This window comes from Stylophora pistillata, chromosome 6 (assembly GCF_964205215.1).
Source record: "Stylophora pistillata chromosome 6, jaStyPist1.2, whole genome shotgun sequence".
NCBI classification, from domain to species: Eukaryota; Metazoa; Cnidaria; class Anthozoa; order Scleractinia; family Pocilloporidae; genus Stylophora; species Stylophora pistillata.
Genome location: NC_142524.1, coordinates 34902391 through 34918985, shown reverse-complemented (window position 1 = coordinate 34918985; position 16595 = coordinate 34902391). Strand labels below are relative to the sequence as shown.

The following is a 16595-nucleotide window of genomic DNA, read 5'->3' as shown; positions in this document are numbered from 1 at the left end:
GACGGAATTTCTTTCTAGAGAAGGAATGGGGGGTATATTTCAGAGCGTAACGATATTAACCTGGTTGGAGCGACTTGGTCGGACTAGTATACAATATTTTGCGCTTAATGTTTGAATTGAGCTTCAGATTCAGATGACAATAGATATTTTTTTACCAATTTTTAGATTCAGATGACAATGGAGATTTTTTTACCAAATCGCTACGCCGCTCGGCAAATATCCACCACTAGTCGCCTTCACTTCGGCAAATACTAAGTTGTTTTCACAACTACTGATTTACTTAACGTCCACTTTAAAGTAGATGCTCCTAACAACCCGGCAAGGACAAACGTTAAAGGTCTTTGAGGAAAAGAACAAGTTTATAATTATTTCCAAATAATGGCATAACTTTGGCTCTTTGGGAATAGTAACATTAAATCGCGCCCTGTATTCAGGCAGGGGCCAGAAATTGTAAAATTTACTCTAAGTGTTAGCCCACTTGCAAATTGAGTGCGCGTAAGGTAGGAAAATTCGAGTCACAGATTTCGTGTGGTGGAATATTTACCATGGCGGGACTGTGACGGATTTTACCACCCAAACTTTAGTTTATACCTCGAATGGCACGAACCACCTTTCAATATTGCAACTCAGCTAATAAAATGGATTATCTTGTTAGACTACACGCACACTGACGCCGCACCACAATTTCTTAAGAAACTCGCCACCTTTATTCTTTCATCTTTTCACTAATTCAGCGACTCGTGTCGTTATATTTTTCCAGTTTATACAGACTCGTCCACAACTTTTAGATGCATTTCAAACTTCAATCGAAAAAGTTATAGACAACGAAAGAAAGAAAAGAAAACGAATGGCTAAGTTCAGAACACAAACATAGTCTTTGAATTTAAAAATCTGCCAAATTTCATTAAATATGAACACCCAATTAGATTTTAAATTAGTATTTGAGGTTTGTCGATAAATATTTATCAAAAAATATTTTAGGGACTTTATGAATTTAGTCATCAAAGAAACGGCAATCCACCCAGAAGTCTTGTTAAAAGTCCTCTTAACGACGAAACAACACTAGAAGCGTACATCTGATATAACGAAATTCTTAGATGGTTTATGGTAGAATCTGCTTGAATTCGGACCCACTCCATCCAGCCGTGGCAATTTTCTAGCCGTTTCTTGGTTACAGCGCGAATACAGCAGCGTGACATTGTTATGAACGAGCGCGATGTGGCGCTGGTGTTCAACCTGTAGTCTATACTCCGTAGCAGATCGTTTGTTTTCAACAGTAACAGCAGTTGCCTGGGAACACGGTTCAACAGCTCCGTTATCTCGGTTACATACGTCGCTGCGTTCACTCGGATAAGCTCAGCCTGTTGGAAGAAAAATTCATTTTGTTTTAATTAATAAACTATCCAGATGAGATCTGACGGAGAATACCCCCCCCCCCTCCCCTCCCTTGAATTGGCTAGGAATCGAATCCCCATTTCGTTCAATAATAAGAAACTTCGGTTCTTGCACTTGTTGGATATTAATTTTCCGATTTCTTCACCCTTCATTCCCCAACAAAAATCAAAACTTCAGTTCGACCTGGAATCACTGAACAAGGGAGCCACTTCTAGTGATGAGCCATGTGCAGATTCTTTCTAATCACTTATCTTCAACTATCAATTTCTTGAACCCAGGCGTACCTCATCATCAGTAACTGGTCCCTGGTCTATTCCTGTTGTGACTACGTCCCAGGACCTCGCTGTCAGTATACAGGCCAAAAGTCCATACATCTCTTCCACACCTAACTTCTTACTGCTCTGCTTGATTCCCTCCAGATCTGATTCGATTAGCGACTGCCACATTTTGCAGTAGTCGATCCGAAATTCATTGGATAAAGTCTGCCAAGGGAAAGTCAAAGGAGACAGCATGTGCATTTGGAAAAAAGTGTTTTTTTTGTTGTTGTTAACATTTGCAACCCATAAGCATCCTTGTTAATCCTCTCCTTTCCTGACCTTCTGGGTCTTTTCTGATATATTTAAACTTCTCAGTTCTTGGTTGTCCTTTCTAAATTGTACACCTACTATTAGCCCTACCATAACATACATTATTATTATTATTATTATTATTATTATTATTATTATTATTATTATTAGCATCCTTGTGAATCCTCTCCTTTCCTGACCTTCTGGGTCTTTTCTGATATATTTAAACTTCTCAGTTCTTGGCTGTCCTTTCTAAATTGTACACCTACTATTAGCCCTACCATAACATACATTATTATTATTATTATTATTATTATTATTATTATTATTATTATTATTATTAGCATCCTTGTTAATCCTCTCCTTTCCTGACCTTCTGGGTCTTTTCTGATATATTTAAACTTCTCAGTTCTTGGCTGTCCTTTCTAAACTGTACACCTACTATTAGCCCTACCATAACATACATTATATGTGCACACCCATTCCTGATACCTGATGGAGAGGGGCATTGGGGCTACTAGAAACCACAAAACCGTAGGAAAAAAAATCATCCAAAACCACAAAACCGCTACAAAAAATTGATCAAAACCGAAAACTGCACACAGAACCGTCAAAAGCGATGAATTTACGTATCCCTGTTATCAAAATCCTAATCGATCCAATTCAGTGGTAACAAGTGGAGCAGACAGTTTTCGTAGCTATCCTCAATCGAAGAGAAACCAGAAACCAATTCGGAAAAACCAAAAACCACATCCGTCGGATACCAAATCCAAAATCCTGCCAGTATTTTTGATTTACACCAAAAACCAAACGCTAAAAGAAAGGAAAATCCGCAAACCGCAATGAACACTAAAACCGGATAACCAACGTTTTTTGGCACAAAAACCAATAAGCCGATCAAAAAAAAAAAAAAAATAGCCAAAACCACAAAACCGAAAATCTCGATGCCCCCTTCTGATACGAGCCCTCCAACACCTGATGTAAGCTCTACCATACCTTTGTGTCAGTCCTTCGATACCTGATATAGACCCCACAATACTTGTTAATAGCTCTAACGTAGATTACATAGACCCCCCCATACCTGATATAGACCCCACAATACTTGTTAATAACTCTAACGTAGATTACATAGATCCCCCCCATACCTGATATAGACCCCACAATACTTGTTAATAACTCTAACGTAGATTACATAGACCCCCCCCATACCTGATATAGACCCCACAATACTTGTTAATAACTCTAACATGGATTACATAGACCCCCCCCCCATACCTGATATAGACCCCACAATACTTGTTAATAACTCTAACGTGGATTACATAGACCCCCCCCATACCTGATATAAGCCATGGTCAAGGAAGACAACCTCCACCCCATTGCCAGGATCCCGCCTCACAAGAATGTTGCCTGGGTGAGGGTCACAGTGCACATAACCATTAACAAATATCATCTCACTATAAAGGAGGCCAAGCTTGTGGGCAATCTGAAAAAAGAAAAAGAAACAATAAATAAAAATGTCCTTAATAATCTGTTCTGGGAACTCAGTTTTGGCTAGGTAAGCATTTGTTTTTTTCTAAGAACCCATTTTCCCACTTATCTCTAGAGAGTATGAACCCCCTTACAGTCTTGCAAGAGATGTACAGTTAGATGGTTTTCTTTCGTCACATCTGGTTCAACTGTTGAGACCTTGGCAGGAATAAAACTCACTCATGTCATGCTAACCAAATATCATGCATTGTAAACCTTTCTCGTGGACACAGAAATTTGGTAACATTGAAAGACACTACATAATACCATAACCAAGGCACATTTTTAACAACTTAAATCAATACATTAATGCATTTAATTCAACTTGCCTCATCAGATGAAATCTTGTGAGACTTCATATATGGTAGGTCATCCACCTTTCCCCCATCACAGAATTCCATTGTCAACACACGCTTGGTTGAAAACTGCCAGTAAACTTCTGGAATCTTAAAGAAGACAATAATTTAAGCTGCTAACATGGCTCCATTTTCTCTGCTTTAAAGTCAATTAATAAAATAATAAGCTTGAAGGGCACCTAAACCAAAAATTTTTTTTTCGCTTACGAAATAAGCATATCTTTTGGAGTATTTCTGTGCAAAAATTTTTTTATTTGCTCAAATCTTCAATTTTCTGTGCCCAGTCAAAATACGGAAAATCGGCCGCCACCTTGACCCACGACTGAGTTTAAAGAGGAATGGCTCTAGCGGGTAATGTGATGTCAAATCGAGAACACGAAAGTCTGCATTTCACACATTTTCACTTGTTTGGGAAGGTTGTCGTCGATATTGTCAGAAATATGCCGACTAGGTGTGTTGTATGAGAAATGTATGAAGCGTGAAACCCTCCTGCAAATTTCGCACGTTGCTACATCCTCCTACAACACACTTAGTTGGCATATTTTCGGACAATATCCACAACAACCTACCCAAACAAGTGAAAATGTGTGAAATGCAGACGTTCGTGTTCTCAATTTGACGTCACATTGCCCGCTAGAGCCATTCCTATTTAAACTCGGTCGTGGGCCAAGATGGCAGCCAATTTTCCGTATTTTGACTGGGCACAGAAAATTGAAGATTTGAGCAAATAAAAAAAATTTTGCACAGAAATACTCCAAAAAATACGCTCATTTTGGGTATAAATACACCCATAAATACGCTCACTTTAACCCCGATCAAAAGTTGGGGTTTAAATAATTCATCTTCATTTTTAACTGCATGCATTCAGTCCTGGAGCAGAAGCAAAGTGGGACCAAAAAAAGAAAGTTATTTCCCCTTATACAGTTAAATCAAAGTTATTTTTGAATGACTGGATGACAACTTACGATTAAGGACAGTCTCTAAGTTTCAACTTCAATGGATGAATCCTTTATGAAAAACTCAATATATTTGACTCACTTTAACAAATGAAAATTTCTTGAAGAATTGCATGATCTTTTCTGCATTTTGCCCCTCATGCTCAAAGTCGAGCTCAAGAGGGAGATGTTTCTTGGATTCTTCTACAAGCCACATAAACTTGAACTCAGGAAACAACCATGAAACTGCTACAGCTAAAATCTGAAAGAATCCAGTTTTTAAAATATCATGATTTAGTTTTTATCACCCATAATTTTATTTTGTTAAGGATAAGGAGACAAAGTGTCTCAATGCATGTCAAGACATCCTATGCAATAAACTTCAAAGCAATTAAACCAATAAGTATTTCTATACAATAATTTGAGTGATTTGATGTGAGGAATTTTAACTCATGAGATGAACTATGTTGAATACATGTTTGAGAGATGTTCTTGATTGATAAAAAAAATTAAGATTGTTCAAACATCATATTTAATAACTGGATGAAAAACAATTCTTTGAACCATTCCTACATATAAGTCAAGATTTCTGTATTGCATGGACAATTTTTAATTGATCTTTAATTAATATACTTCAAATGAAGACGTAATTTCTACTTTTATTTTCAATTTTTGAAAGTTAGTTACAATTTCAGACAACCTCCCACCAATGACTGATTCCTTGTTATAACTGAACAAACTAGAAATGTGTCATAATCAACTCCAAAGCTTACCTCAAGTGTTGCCATGTCAACAGCAGCATGCTTTTGAACATCTCTGTGCTGTACTTTGACGGCCACAACTCTGCCATCATGCAGTGTTGCCTTGTGAACTTGTGCAAGTGATGCAGCCCCTATGGGCTTGTCTTCAAAACTAGCAAAAACTTTATCTACTTTACAGTTCAGTTCTTCCTCCAAAACATGATAGATATCTCTGAGGGGGCTCTGTGGAGCATCACTGTGAAGCACCTTCATGGTCTGTACATATTCTGTGGGCAAGAGGTAATCTAAGGACCCCACATACTGACCCACTTTGATATACGCTCCTCCATTGACACAGCATAAGTCTCGCAAACTCTCAGCAGATCTCAGATGAACCTAACAAGTGCGGTAATAACAAGCAAGAATGTACTGTCTCTAATCTATTCAATACCTGAAACATAATAAGCTTAATGAAGGACCTTAAGGTTATTAATATATATCACTCCAACGTGACCTCAACACGCTACAGAAATGGAGTGAAACTTGGCAATTTCGTTTTCACCCTGACAAATGTGAGGTTCTACCTGTTTCCCATGTGAGGGATCACACCAGCTATCCTTACAAGCTATCTGGTTTTATTAAAAACTGGATCATTGGATAATGCAATTCAAGACTTTTTATTGGCTTAGCCATTATGGTATCTGAGCCAATATACCAAAATCTAATATCTGTACATTGTAACATCCGGTTTCTTACAAAATAAAGTAGACAAGATTTGTCTAATATCTTGGGGCAGTTTTTTAATAAAACAATTATTCCACTCGCGCTTGTTGGATATTAGATGATTATAGCCAACTCAGTACTATGCGCCTCGTTGGCTATCTATCATCTCGTATCCAACATGCACTCGTAGAATAATTGTTAAGTATGCTGCAGTGTGTCACCAAAACTGTCGATTTGGGGGTCTTATTGTCTTCAAATCTATCCTGGAACACCCATACACGGAAAGTTGTAAATAAAGCTAATATGATTGTGGGTTTCCTTAAAAGGAATGTTAGTGCAGGGAACAAGGAAGTCTTTCCTCATCTGTACAAGGCCTTGGTTATACCCATTCTACTACTCTACCAAAATGAAGTTCAGTACTTTAGAAGTGACTAGGAACAGTAGAGGTACAAAATTATATTCAGCAAATTTGAGTATTGCTGGGTATACACTTTTCATAAGAGGAACAGTCTGTAACTAAACCTCACCTGAGATCTGAGTTCTGAATATTTACTTGAACTTTTGTCAATTCTCCAAAGTGTCCTTTTGTAGTCATAACTAATAACAATCACCTTCCGTCACAACAACAAAAAACACAAGTAAGTCCATACTACTAAATTCTTGTCCAATTGATCTCTCAACCACTAATAAACCTTTAGCATTATGAGTGGGGGGGGATGGGGGAATATTTAGATTGTCTGATTGTGAAGGTGACCATTGCAGTCTGCATTGTACAGCTACCTCACTGAAAGGTGGCTGTGCTCTGTATGCTGGCATTAATTCAGTTAAAATGATAGAATTGGACATCCTGTTGAAAAGAAAAAAAACCCTACTCACAACTAACCCCTTAATTGAACTGCAACAACTAAAAATCACTTTGGAATAGAATAAATGGAAATATTTCTGTATAACCCAAACTTTTCTAAAACAAAGCTGTCATCCCAGGGATTGAACACACTACTTGTAATCAAGGCTTGTAATCAAAGTTTAATGTCTTAACGTGGGGCATGGTTACGCAAAACAACAACCCACCAATCCCACCCCAGGGGAGGACATCCATCACACAGTAATCTCATGCGTGGGAAATTAACGTCTCCTACCCCTAACCCTGCAGGAAACAGGACCTCCATTTCTTCGTCCCTATCCCAGAAGACTAGAATATCTAAACCATTTCTTGATGTTATGGAAAGGCAGCATATTCTTCTCAATTATTTTAAGACCTTGAGTGTTGGTCCGGTTGGGGCTTGAACCCTCGACCCCCCGCACAACAGTCCAGCGTTCTATCCATTGAGCTAACTGGGAGGTGGATAGCTCAATGGATAGAGCAAAATATAGAGCAAAATATGGAGCAAAATATTATAGAGCAAAATGACAGAGCAAAATATCTACACAAAACTTTGCAGTGATATTAAGAACTACTACTGCTTCACCAGTAAATTGGGGAACAAATAGGTCCACCTTGTCAGCACATAAGCTTTGAAAGACAGGCAAAACACAAAAAGGATGTACTATGATTCAATGAGAAGTAAATAAGCAGCCCTATTTTTCACCACTACTCAAGTGGCTCATGCATGAACACTTCGAACAACATCCAGGAATCATCTATAGAGTACAATTCTGACCAGCAAATCCCCAGGGTCTACCCCTAGGATGCAATACCTATGAACGAAATTAAAGTGATATTTTCCTCCCCACCGGGCAACAAAAATATCTGACAATCTCAACAAATGCCCTTGGGTTCCTGTGGGTGGGCCCTCGGGGTGGGGGGAAGTCGCTGATCGATGCATTAAGTAGTGGTGAAAATAAGGCCTAAAAAAATTCAAGCTTGCATTGTACGGGGTTGAACCCATGACTTCTGCCCTACCGGTGCAGTACTCTACCAACTGAACTAACAAGCCAACAAGGAGCCATTCATTTTTTTGGTCCGTAATAAACTCGTCATTGATAAATGAATGACTGCCAATGCATTAATATCATATATTTGAACTGCAGACGAATAAACGAAGATGAGTGTGTTCATCGCAGTTATGATGGTAACCCACCGTTCGAGCGGCCCTCGCTATTCGTACTAAGCCATTAGAAGTTATTCTACGTTTCAGTTCTTCTGGTCCGTACACAAAACCAACTGTAATACCAGTTAATCCGGCAACAATTGTTCCATAACCGACTGTTTTCCTCAGCAACTTCATTGACTCACAAATTTCACGTGCGCGTTCTACGTGAAGCTGTCCAGCTCGTCCGGCTGTGTAACGCGTTGACTGGCAAGTAAGTTACGTAATAACAACTAGTCAGCGATCTCAGTAAGATTGTCATATAAAATGTTCACTTCATGTCCAAGGCTAAGGGCTTCCAATTTCGAGACAAAGAGCAGCCTTCCTTTCGGCGAAACTCCCAGAGTCCCATGCAGCGCGCTGACACCAACTTTTTCTTTTTGGGCCAGTGTACTGAAGCAGCTTTGCGTTACTCGTGAAGTTGTGCGTGCACAAGCTCATACAGTTAAGATTTTACCTTTTGAATATGTTTCGTTCCTTGTTTTGCAGTCAGTTATCATGTTGATCAAAATAAATTTCAATTTCGTCAGAAAAGGGCTCATCCTCGGTGTAAAAACCTGTGCAGCTCACGAGTGACGCAAAACAGAGACAACAAACATTATAAACAGCAAAACAATACCTCATTAAGCAAAGAAGACCTCGTCATGTTTTTACACCGAGGATGACCCCAGAAAGGGAATACATTCTACTGCATAGAAGCTACTTGAAAGAGTAAGGGACGAAATGGTACAGATTAGGGCGACTTTTTTATTTTTGATGGAGCGAACCATTAAGGGGGCGAACTCGTAATAGGGCGTATCCTCAAGAAATCGTCGGCAAAAACTGTTGTCTTATCTTTCTGCCGGCTGCTATCCCCCTAACTCATCGCCAGGCCTTCTCTGATTTTTTCAGTTGGGGGATCGTGGTGAGACTAGTACTCCTCTTTCAAGAGGGGAGATGGGAAATCCTCCCCACATTTAATTTCCTGCATCTGGTGTTGATTTTGACAGCAAATGTTGAAAGGAATCAACGAAAATCGCCGCCGGTGAATGATTAAGATATCTTAACCTTTTGTAAACAGCTTAACTAGTTTTCTGTAGTTTCATTCTTCGGCACCGATCGCACAGACTAAGAAAAAAACTAATAGACAGAAATACTTGACTTCCTGTTTTATTCTTATTTGCTTATATAAAATAAGTTTTGCAATAGTATCACGTCAAGCGTCACCGAAAAAAATTATTTCAGAAGTTGATTATTCAAATGTTGAATCATTATTCGCCTTAGTAATTCGCCTCCGAGTAAGCAACCAACCGTATGGAAATTTACCTTAGAGATAAATGTATGGTCGACAATCTCTTGCTCACTGCCTACTACTACCTAATCTTCTGCTGATTTAAATAAGAATACAGCATGTGTCATCAAGATTCAAAGACGCCGCTACTAAATATCATTGCTCAACCTCGTTCCCGCCCCACCCCCGCCCCACCCCCAACAAAGGGAAAAGGCCCTGGGAACGAGGTTGATCATTGCTCCGTAGCTTCGGTTGCACATACATCAAAGATGGGCGGGCAAGTAACACGCTGCGACTTCGAATGGTCTTACACTGCAGAGCCGCATGCGACGAGAAGAAAAGAAATTCTTGGTATGGTTCTTTTTCAAGTCATAAAAGTAACTAGTTCTTTCGAGTAAAAAGTAAATTTGCCGGCCCATAGCTACTCGTTCCTCAAGTTGCAGCTTGAATGGTGTATTTGCTGGTACTAATGACCGGTTTTTCAAATTAACGTTTTTAGCTTTCTAGAAATAAGCTTTTTTCTCAAATCATGTTTTTCTGGGAAACTGATCGTTGTTTGGGTATCATTTTCTCTCTAAAAACACTCACGCAACAATTCAAAGTCCTCAAATTTAACCACATCCTGTTTACCTCACTACGCTTTTTATTTAATCAGAAACAATCGGCCACTTATCTAATGCATTATCGGTGCTGTCATCATAAAAACATCAAACCTCATTAGGAAACCTTTTACTGAATTCCTTTCATGACATAAGGAATGTTCCAGAAAGGTGTTCTCACGACTGTCGTACATATTTATAACTTTTCACACATCGGAAAAGAAAATTATACACAGCTGTACACATATTTATTACGGCAGTTTTCTTCCTTTGTCGCTGCCTCTTTCGTTTTTTATCCAACTGTGCTTCGTAAAATACAAATAACGCACGAGATGAGTTCAAATATCACGTAATATTTGTACTTCAGAAATATCCGCGAAATTCGCCCGCACTGAAATAACAATTTGGCGTGTTGGATAATAAATCTCTTATTAAACGAAAAAAAATACGTTCCATTTTTAAGATAACGTAGCTCAAATGTAGCCTCAAACTAGTACAAAAATAAAGCTTTTTGTGTGTGTGTGTGTGTGTGTAGATGTTACTTTCTTTGACCTTGAATTGTAAAAACAAAAACAAAACAATCAAACAAAAAACGGAAAACTTCCCTCGTTTTAAAAAACCATAGAAACAAACCCCAAAATTGTGGGATTATTGGCTTCCGGTTTCGCGTAACCTTTCAGTATTCTATGCAAATGATCTCTTCGGTGCACTAGGCTTGAATCAAAATGAAAGGAGTTAAAAATATTTCAAATTTGTCTTTGAATAGTTGTTAAAGTGGCTGGAAAATAAGGCGCCGGGTCAACGATCATTTTAAGTTGAGTAAAGTTCTTACGTGCGATTTTTTGTTTGTGTTTTTTTTTTTTTTGTTTGTTTTTTATTTTGGTTTTAACTTTTCCTTTCTTTATAAAAGGGTTATAAGCTTTGTTTCTGCAAACCTTGTGGATCTCCAATACTCCTTTCGGCTAATTTTATCGCCTGTCACTAGGTAACAGTAATACCTACAATGTCATGCAAATAAGTACCCTGCAAGCAGAGCCTTTTTAACCCGTCCCAGAATCCCTTGGAGGGTTAAAAAGAAGAAAAGAAGAAGAAAAGAAGAAAAGGCTCTGCTCGCAGGGTAGCAAATAAGCAAAAAATTTGAAGTGGTAAATGCTTTAGGCAAATAATTTAGGCTATAAAAGAGCAAGACGGGTGAAACTAGGTCCTATTCTGTCGGTAATGTTATGCTGTTGGCAACTTAAGATTACTTTATAAGATGATGACAGATATTTTCTTGGCTTGTCACGACCACTGTAGCTGCCAGCAAATTCAGGTTTCAACTCGCGAACGCTTTAAAATTTATTTACATTACGGTTGATCGTGGTTGCTATAAGGAACAATATAATTACAAGTTATTACAAAATACAATTAGAAGGAAGAGAAAAACGCTAAAAACGGAGGAAATCCAATCGGACAAGGAAAGACGCTTTATACAAACGTTGTATGACTTGTGAATACGAAGGACGGAAAAACTTAGAGTTGAATGTGGTAAAGAAACGATGTTAACTTGACGGACTCTGATACTCCAAATGTTCAATTTTACCCAGAGACTTATACAAATGAAATTAAACAAAGCAAAATTATACGAAAAACCTAAGAGAATATAAATCACCTTGAGTGAAAAGAATGCGAAAACAATAAGAAAAATGTGCGTGCAAAACACACAAAAATGTAATTGAGATAGTTGAAAAAAAAAGAAACGTTCAATGGGAATTCCAAATAGGAGACTGGGTGCATTTTAAGATGGGCAACTCAGTCACGTTCACGGTAATGGTTCAGAAAATAAACCACTAACATTATATTTTCCTTTTTTATCTAGCCAAATATCCTGAGATCAAGAGACTTATGGGCAGTGATCCTTTATTCAAGTACGAGATCCTATTTTTGGTAGTGGCTCAGTTCACACTGACTTTTCTCGTGCGTGATGCATGTTGGACTACTCTACTGCTTTCAGCCTACTTCATAGGGGCGTTTCCCAGCCACGCCCTCATCGTTGGGGTGCACGACATCTGCCATAACATCCCATTTGGAAACGGGCGGCCTTTACTCAACAGACTCTTTGGCATTTTAGCGAACCTTCCGACAGGTATTCCCTCTTCAATTGCGTTCAAGAAGTATCACCTCCTCCACCACCGTTACATGGGCGTGGAAGAAATCGATCCTGACCTACCAACAGGTTTTGAAGCTCGAATATTTTACAACTCCATCACCAAACTAGTTTGGGTAATTTTACAACCTTTTTGGTATGCATTAAGGCCTTTAGTCATTAACCCCCTACCCCCGAACGGCTTGGAAATTCTTAACATTGTCGTCCAGTTCGTTGTCAATTGCGCCGTAGTTTACTACTGGGGAGCAAAGTCACTCGTATTCATGGTCAGCAGTACGATCCTTGGAGCAGGCTTACACCCTATGGCGGGCCACTTCATAGCTGAGCATTACATGTTCGAAGAAGGCTTCGAGACGTATTCTTACTACGGCCCTGGAAACTATCTGACATTTAACGTCGGGTATCACAACGAGCATCATGATTTTCCGAGTATCCCAGGTTCAAAGCTCCCTTTTGTAAGGAAGATAGCAGCAGAATATTACGATAACTTACCGTATCACACCTCTTGGATCAAAGTGATATGGGATTTTATAACAGATCCTAGAATTGGCCCTTATGCTAGAGTCAAGAGGCCGAATGCCAAAAAGGCTAAACGAGATGAGCTTCCTGAGTAGTCATCATCTGCAAGCAGGCCCTCGTTTTTAGTCAACCTCGTTCCCAGGGCCTTTTCCCTGACCACCCCCAGGCCCTGGGAACGAAGAGTCTGTAAAGGGTTTGGTACAGATAAGACCCCGGTAAACCTCAACCCAGTCTCGTGCCCAGTCCTTCCGCGGCCCAAGCTACAGGCTAGGCTACTCATCTCAGATCTCCCTTTGGGCGGAAAAAATGCGCGATTTGCAGCGCTAATAATGAAGGCTTGCTTGCAGCCTAAAGCAGTCATTCAAATCCAAATTGTGTAGATCTAAATTTTACATTTTAAATCCAACGAACTTTTTTTCATACCTTCTTTACTTTAAAAAACCAGGAAAGATTTATTACTCGACGTTTCGGGGTCATCGTGACTCCATTATCAAGAGACTAGTTTAAAAACATGCAAATAAGGAAAGGTACAAGAATAGCATAAATTAGACTGAACGGCTTAAACAAACACCTTGGCGCGGATGGAATCCGTTTGCACGTTCAGTGTTGGCTTACGCATGCGAATATACAACATTTCATTAACAAGGCAATCAAATTTGCCGTTACATTTCGTGATGACGTTGAATTGCTCGATCAAGCGTTCAGGCATTTCACTATTGTGCTGGAGGTGGTAGTGTTTGTAGATAGAAGATGATTTCCTTGTGTGCCCTTCTACGCGCTCGTGTAAGTGACCACGAGTATAGCCCACATACCCTGCATCACACAGGTTACATTTAAATTCATAAACGACACATTGTTGGTTAACAATAGGGGGCTTAATTTCGTGTTGCTTAAGCTGTTGATCGAGCTTAGGGCTAACGAACACTGGTTGGACAGTCACGCTTAACTTCGAGCTTAGACTGTTCAGTTGTTGTTTAACATGATTAGCTGACGACTGGTCCTTGAAGGGTAACACTAATCTCACAGTCTCCGATGGACACCCTTAACTCTACCCATCCCTCCCTCCAGTTTACCATGGAAGTCGAACGGGAAGGAACCCTTCCCTTTCTAGGAATTGAACTGCTTAACCGTGCACCAAAGATTGAGAGTAAGGTCTACATCAAAAGAACCAACACGGGTCTCCTTCTGCATTTCCAGAGTCATGTTGACATTAAGTACAAGCGCAGCCTAGTTAACACCATGGTGGATCGCGCTTATCGATTATCTTCTAACTGGTCTTTCTTCTCCGAGGAATGTGACCGCCTTAAAGGGGTTTTTCATAACTTGAAATACCCAAAGCCACTGGTTGAAACTACAATCAAGCGGTTCGTTGAGAGAAGGATTTCATCTGCAGAACCCTGTCCATCACCAGACGTACCATCGGAGACTGTGAGATTAGTGTTACCCTTCAAGGACCAGTCGTCAGCTAATCATGTTAAACAACAACTGAACAGTCTAAGCTCGAAGTTAAGCGTGACTGTCCAACCAGTGTTCGTTAGCCCTAAGCTCGATCAACAGCTTAAGCAACACGAAATTAAGCCCCCTATTGTTAACCAACAATGTGTCGTTTATGAATTTAAATGTAACCTGTGTGATGCAGGGTATGTGGGCTATACTCGTGGTCACTTACACGAGCGCGTAGAAGGGCACACAAGGAAATCATCTTCTATCTACAAACACTACCACCTCCAGCACAATAGTGAAATGCCTGAACGCTTGATCGAGCAATTCAACGTCATCACGAAATGTAACGGCAAATTTGATTGCCTTGTTAATGAAATGTTGTATATTCGCATGCGTAAGCCAACACTGAACGTGCAAACGGATTCCATCCGCGCCAAGGTGTTTGTTTAAGCCGTTCAGTCTAATTTATGCTATTCTTGTACCTTTCCTTATTTGCATGTTTTTAAACTAGTCTCTTGATAATGGAGTCACGATGACCCCGAAACGTCGAGTAATAAATCTTTCCTGGTTTTTTCTATGCCTTTGCTTTAGCAAATCCCTGCTGATCAAGTCTTTACTTTAAGCACATTTTAATTATGGTAAGGCTGCTTTTCACTATTTTGATCCAGTTTCGCTTCTTTTCTTTAAGCAGTTAGGAACGTTTTGACTCAGCACGGGTTAGTTTTTTAAGAGTGTTTATAAGGAGGCCTCAGAAATTCTCCTCTCTCACGATCCGAAGCAATTTCTCAGTATTCCTGACCCTATCATCCGATCCTGCAGTAATTCAAACCCGCCAATATAATTCGCCCTAAACAAGCTTTGTTTTAATGTCACTTTTGCAAATTTTACATCGTTTTTTTCCCATCGGAATGGATTTTTGGCGTTCCATTTTGGGGGATAAGTTGCTTCTTATAAGCCAGTATTGAGCGGTGTACGTTTTCTCTCTAGCTGGGAAAGTCCGTGTTTAAAATCACACTATTCTTAACATGCATTTCAAATTGGAGGACAAGGTTTGAGGGTTTAATTACCTCGGGCGGCCTAACAAAGAATCGTACTTGTGCCTATATCAATCAATGGCGAAATTCACTCTTAACTGCCAGTGCTTTTCACAAGTTTCTGTGGCATGAAGTGACTAGAATTGTGTTTCTTTCTTCTGCATAGATGTTAGTGCGTCAAATTTTATCCCCCTCCCCACCGTTCATGACAATTCGTCAATTCCTATTTGTACCCTTGAATAAAGAGGGAAAGCCCGAAAGTCATCTCGCCCGAAGTCATCTCGCCCGAAAGTCATCTCGCCCGAAGTCATCTCGCCCGAAAGTCATCTCGCCCGAAGTCATCTTTTCCGAAAGTCATCTCGCCCGAAGTCATGTTGCCCGAAACTCATAGTCATGTTGCCCGATATTTTGAGTCATGTCGCCCGCACTTTTATCGAGTGTTTAAACTTGAAGAAAAGTAACATCTCAAGTAAATCGTAAGGAATAAACTCGTGAAATGTTGACTCGTAAACTGTTTTGGTCCGCTAACCTACAAGAGACTCAAATACCGCTGTTCATTTCAGCGTTGTTCGTTGCTCTGAACTGAACTGCTCATTCTACTGTACAGATTCTAGTAATTATAAGCGGAACACTGTCAGTAAACTTTTCAGTAAAGAAAAGTAATATCTTAAGTAAATTGTAAGGAATAAACTCGTAAAATGTTGACTCGTTAACTGTTTTCGTCCCCTAACCTATGCAAATAAGAAGCTAAGTTACTGAGAAAGACTCAAATATCGCTGTTCATTTCAGCGTTGTTCGTTGCTATGAACTAAACTGATCATTCTACAGCACAGATTTTAGTAATTATAAGCGGAACACTTTCAGTTATCGGAATTTTTCACACATATCAAAAAAATACATCAAGTTCTCTTAGTTTGATTTATCGTATAAAAAACAACCTAAAACTTTTACAACGTTTTTTTGTTGTTTGTTGTTAACCACGCGAACAAAGTGTGTTAGCATCATTCCGCCTTGGATCAGACGCGGCATAAATTATCGCGACTTGTTCAGTCGTTCCTTGTTTCCTCAGTCGAATGTAAATTTAAGATCCGGTTTACCATATACAAAGAGAGTAAATTAATAACAGCCACCTCATTTCGACTTGTAAAATCATCCGCTAACCTATACAAATAAGAAGTTAAAGAAAGACGCACATATCGCTATTCTACAGCACAGATTCCTGTAATTATAAGCGGAACACTTTAAATGA

General features: G+C 39.4%; 2 protein-coding genes across 2 annotated transcripts; one reads left to right on the top strand and one right to left on the bottom strand.

Moving 5' to 3' along the window:
- Nucleotides 1–684: 684 nt before the first annotated feature.
- Nucleotides 685–8574, bottom strand: LOC111318824 (aarF domain-containing protein kinase 1). Its single transcript, XM_088762914.1, has 8 exons — nucleotides 8327–8574; nucleotides 6773–6856; nucleotides 5556–5918; nucleotides 4886–5044; nucleotides 3821–3937; nucleotides 3301–3447; nucleotides 1680–1877; nucleotides 685–1361 (listed from the first exon to the last, which is right to left on the bottom strand). The coding sequence occupies exons 1-8, from the start codon at nucleotides 8471–8473 to the stop codon at nucleotides 1002–1004; spliced, it is 1575 nt and encodes a 524-aa protein (XP_088619040.1). The 5' UTR covers nucleotides 8474–8574; the 3' UTR covers nucleotides 685–1001.
- A 1268-nt stretch (nucleotides 8575–9842) lies between these two features.
- LOC111319356 (sphingolipid delta(4)-desaturase DES1) lies at nucleotides 9843–15068 on the top strand. Its single transcript, XM_022922152.2, has 2 exons — nucleotides 9843–9956; nucleotides 12063–15068. Exons 1-2 carry the CDS (start codon nucleotides 9875–9877, stop codon nucleotides 12962–12964), a joined length of 984 nt encoding a protein of 327 aa, XP_022777887.2. The 5' UTR covers nucleotides 9843–9874; the 3' UTR covers nucleotides 12965–15068.
- Nucleotides 15069–16595: the final 1527 nt, after the last annotated feature.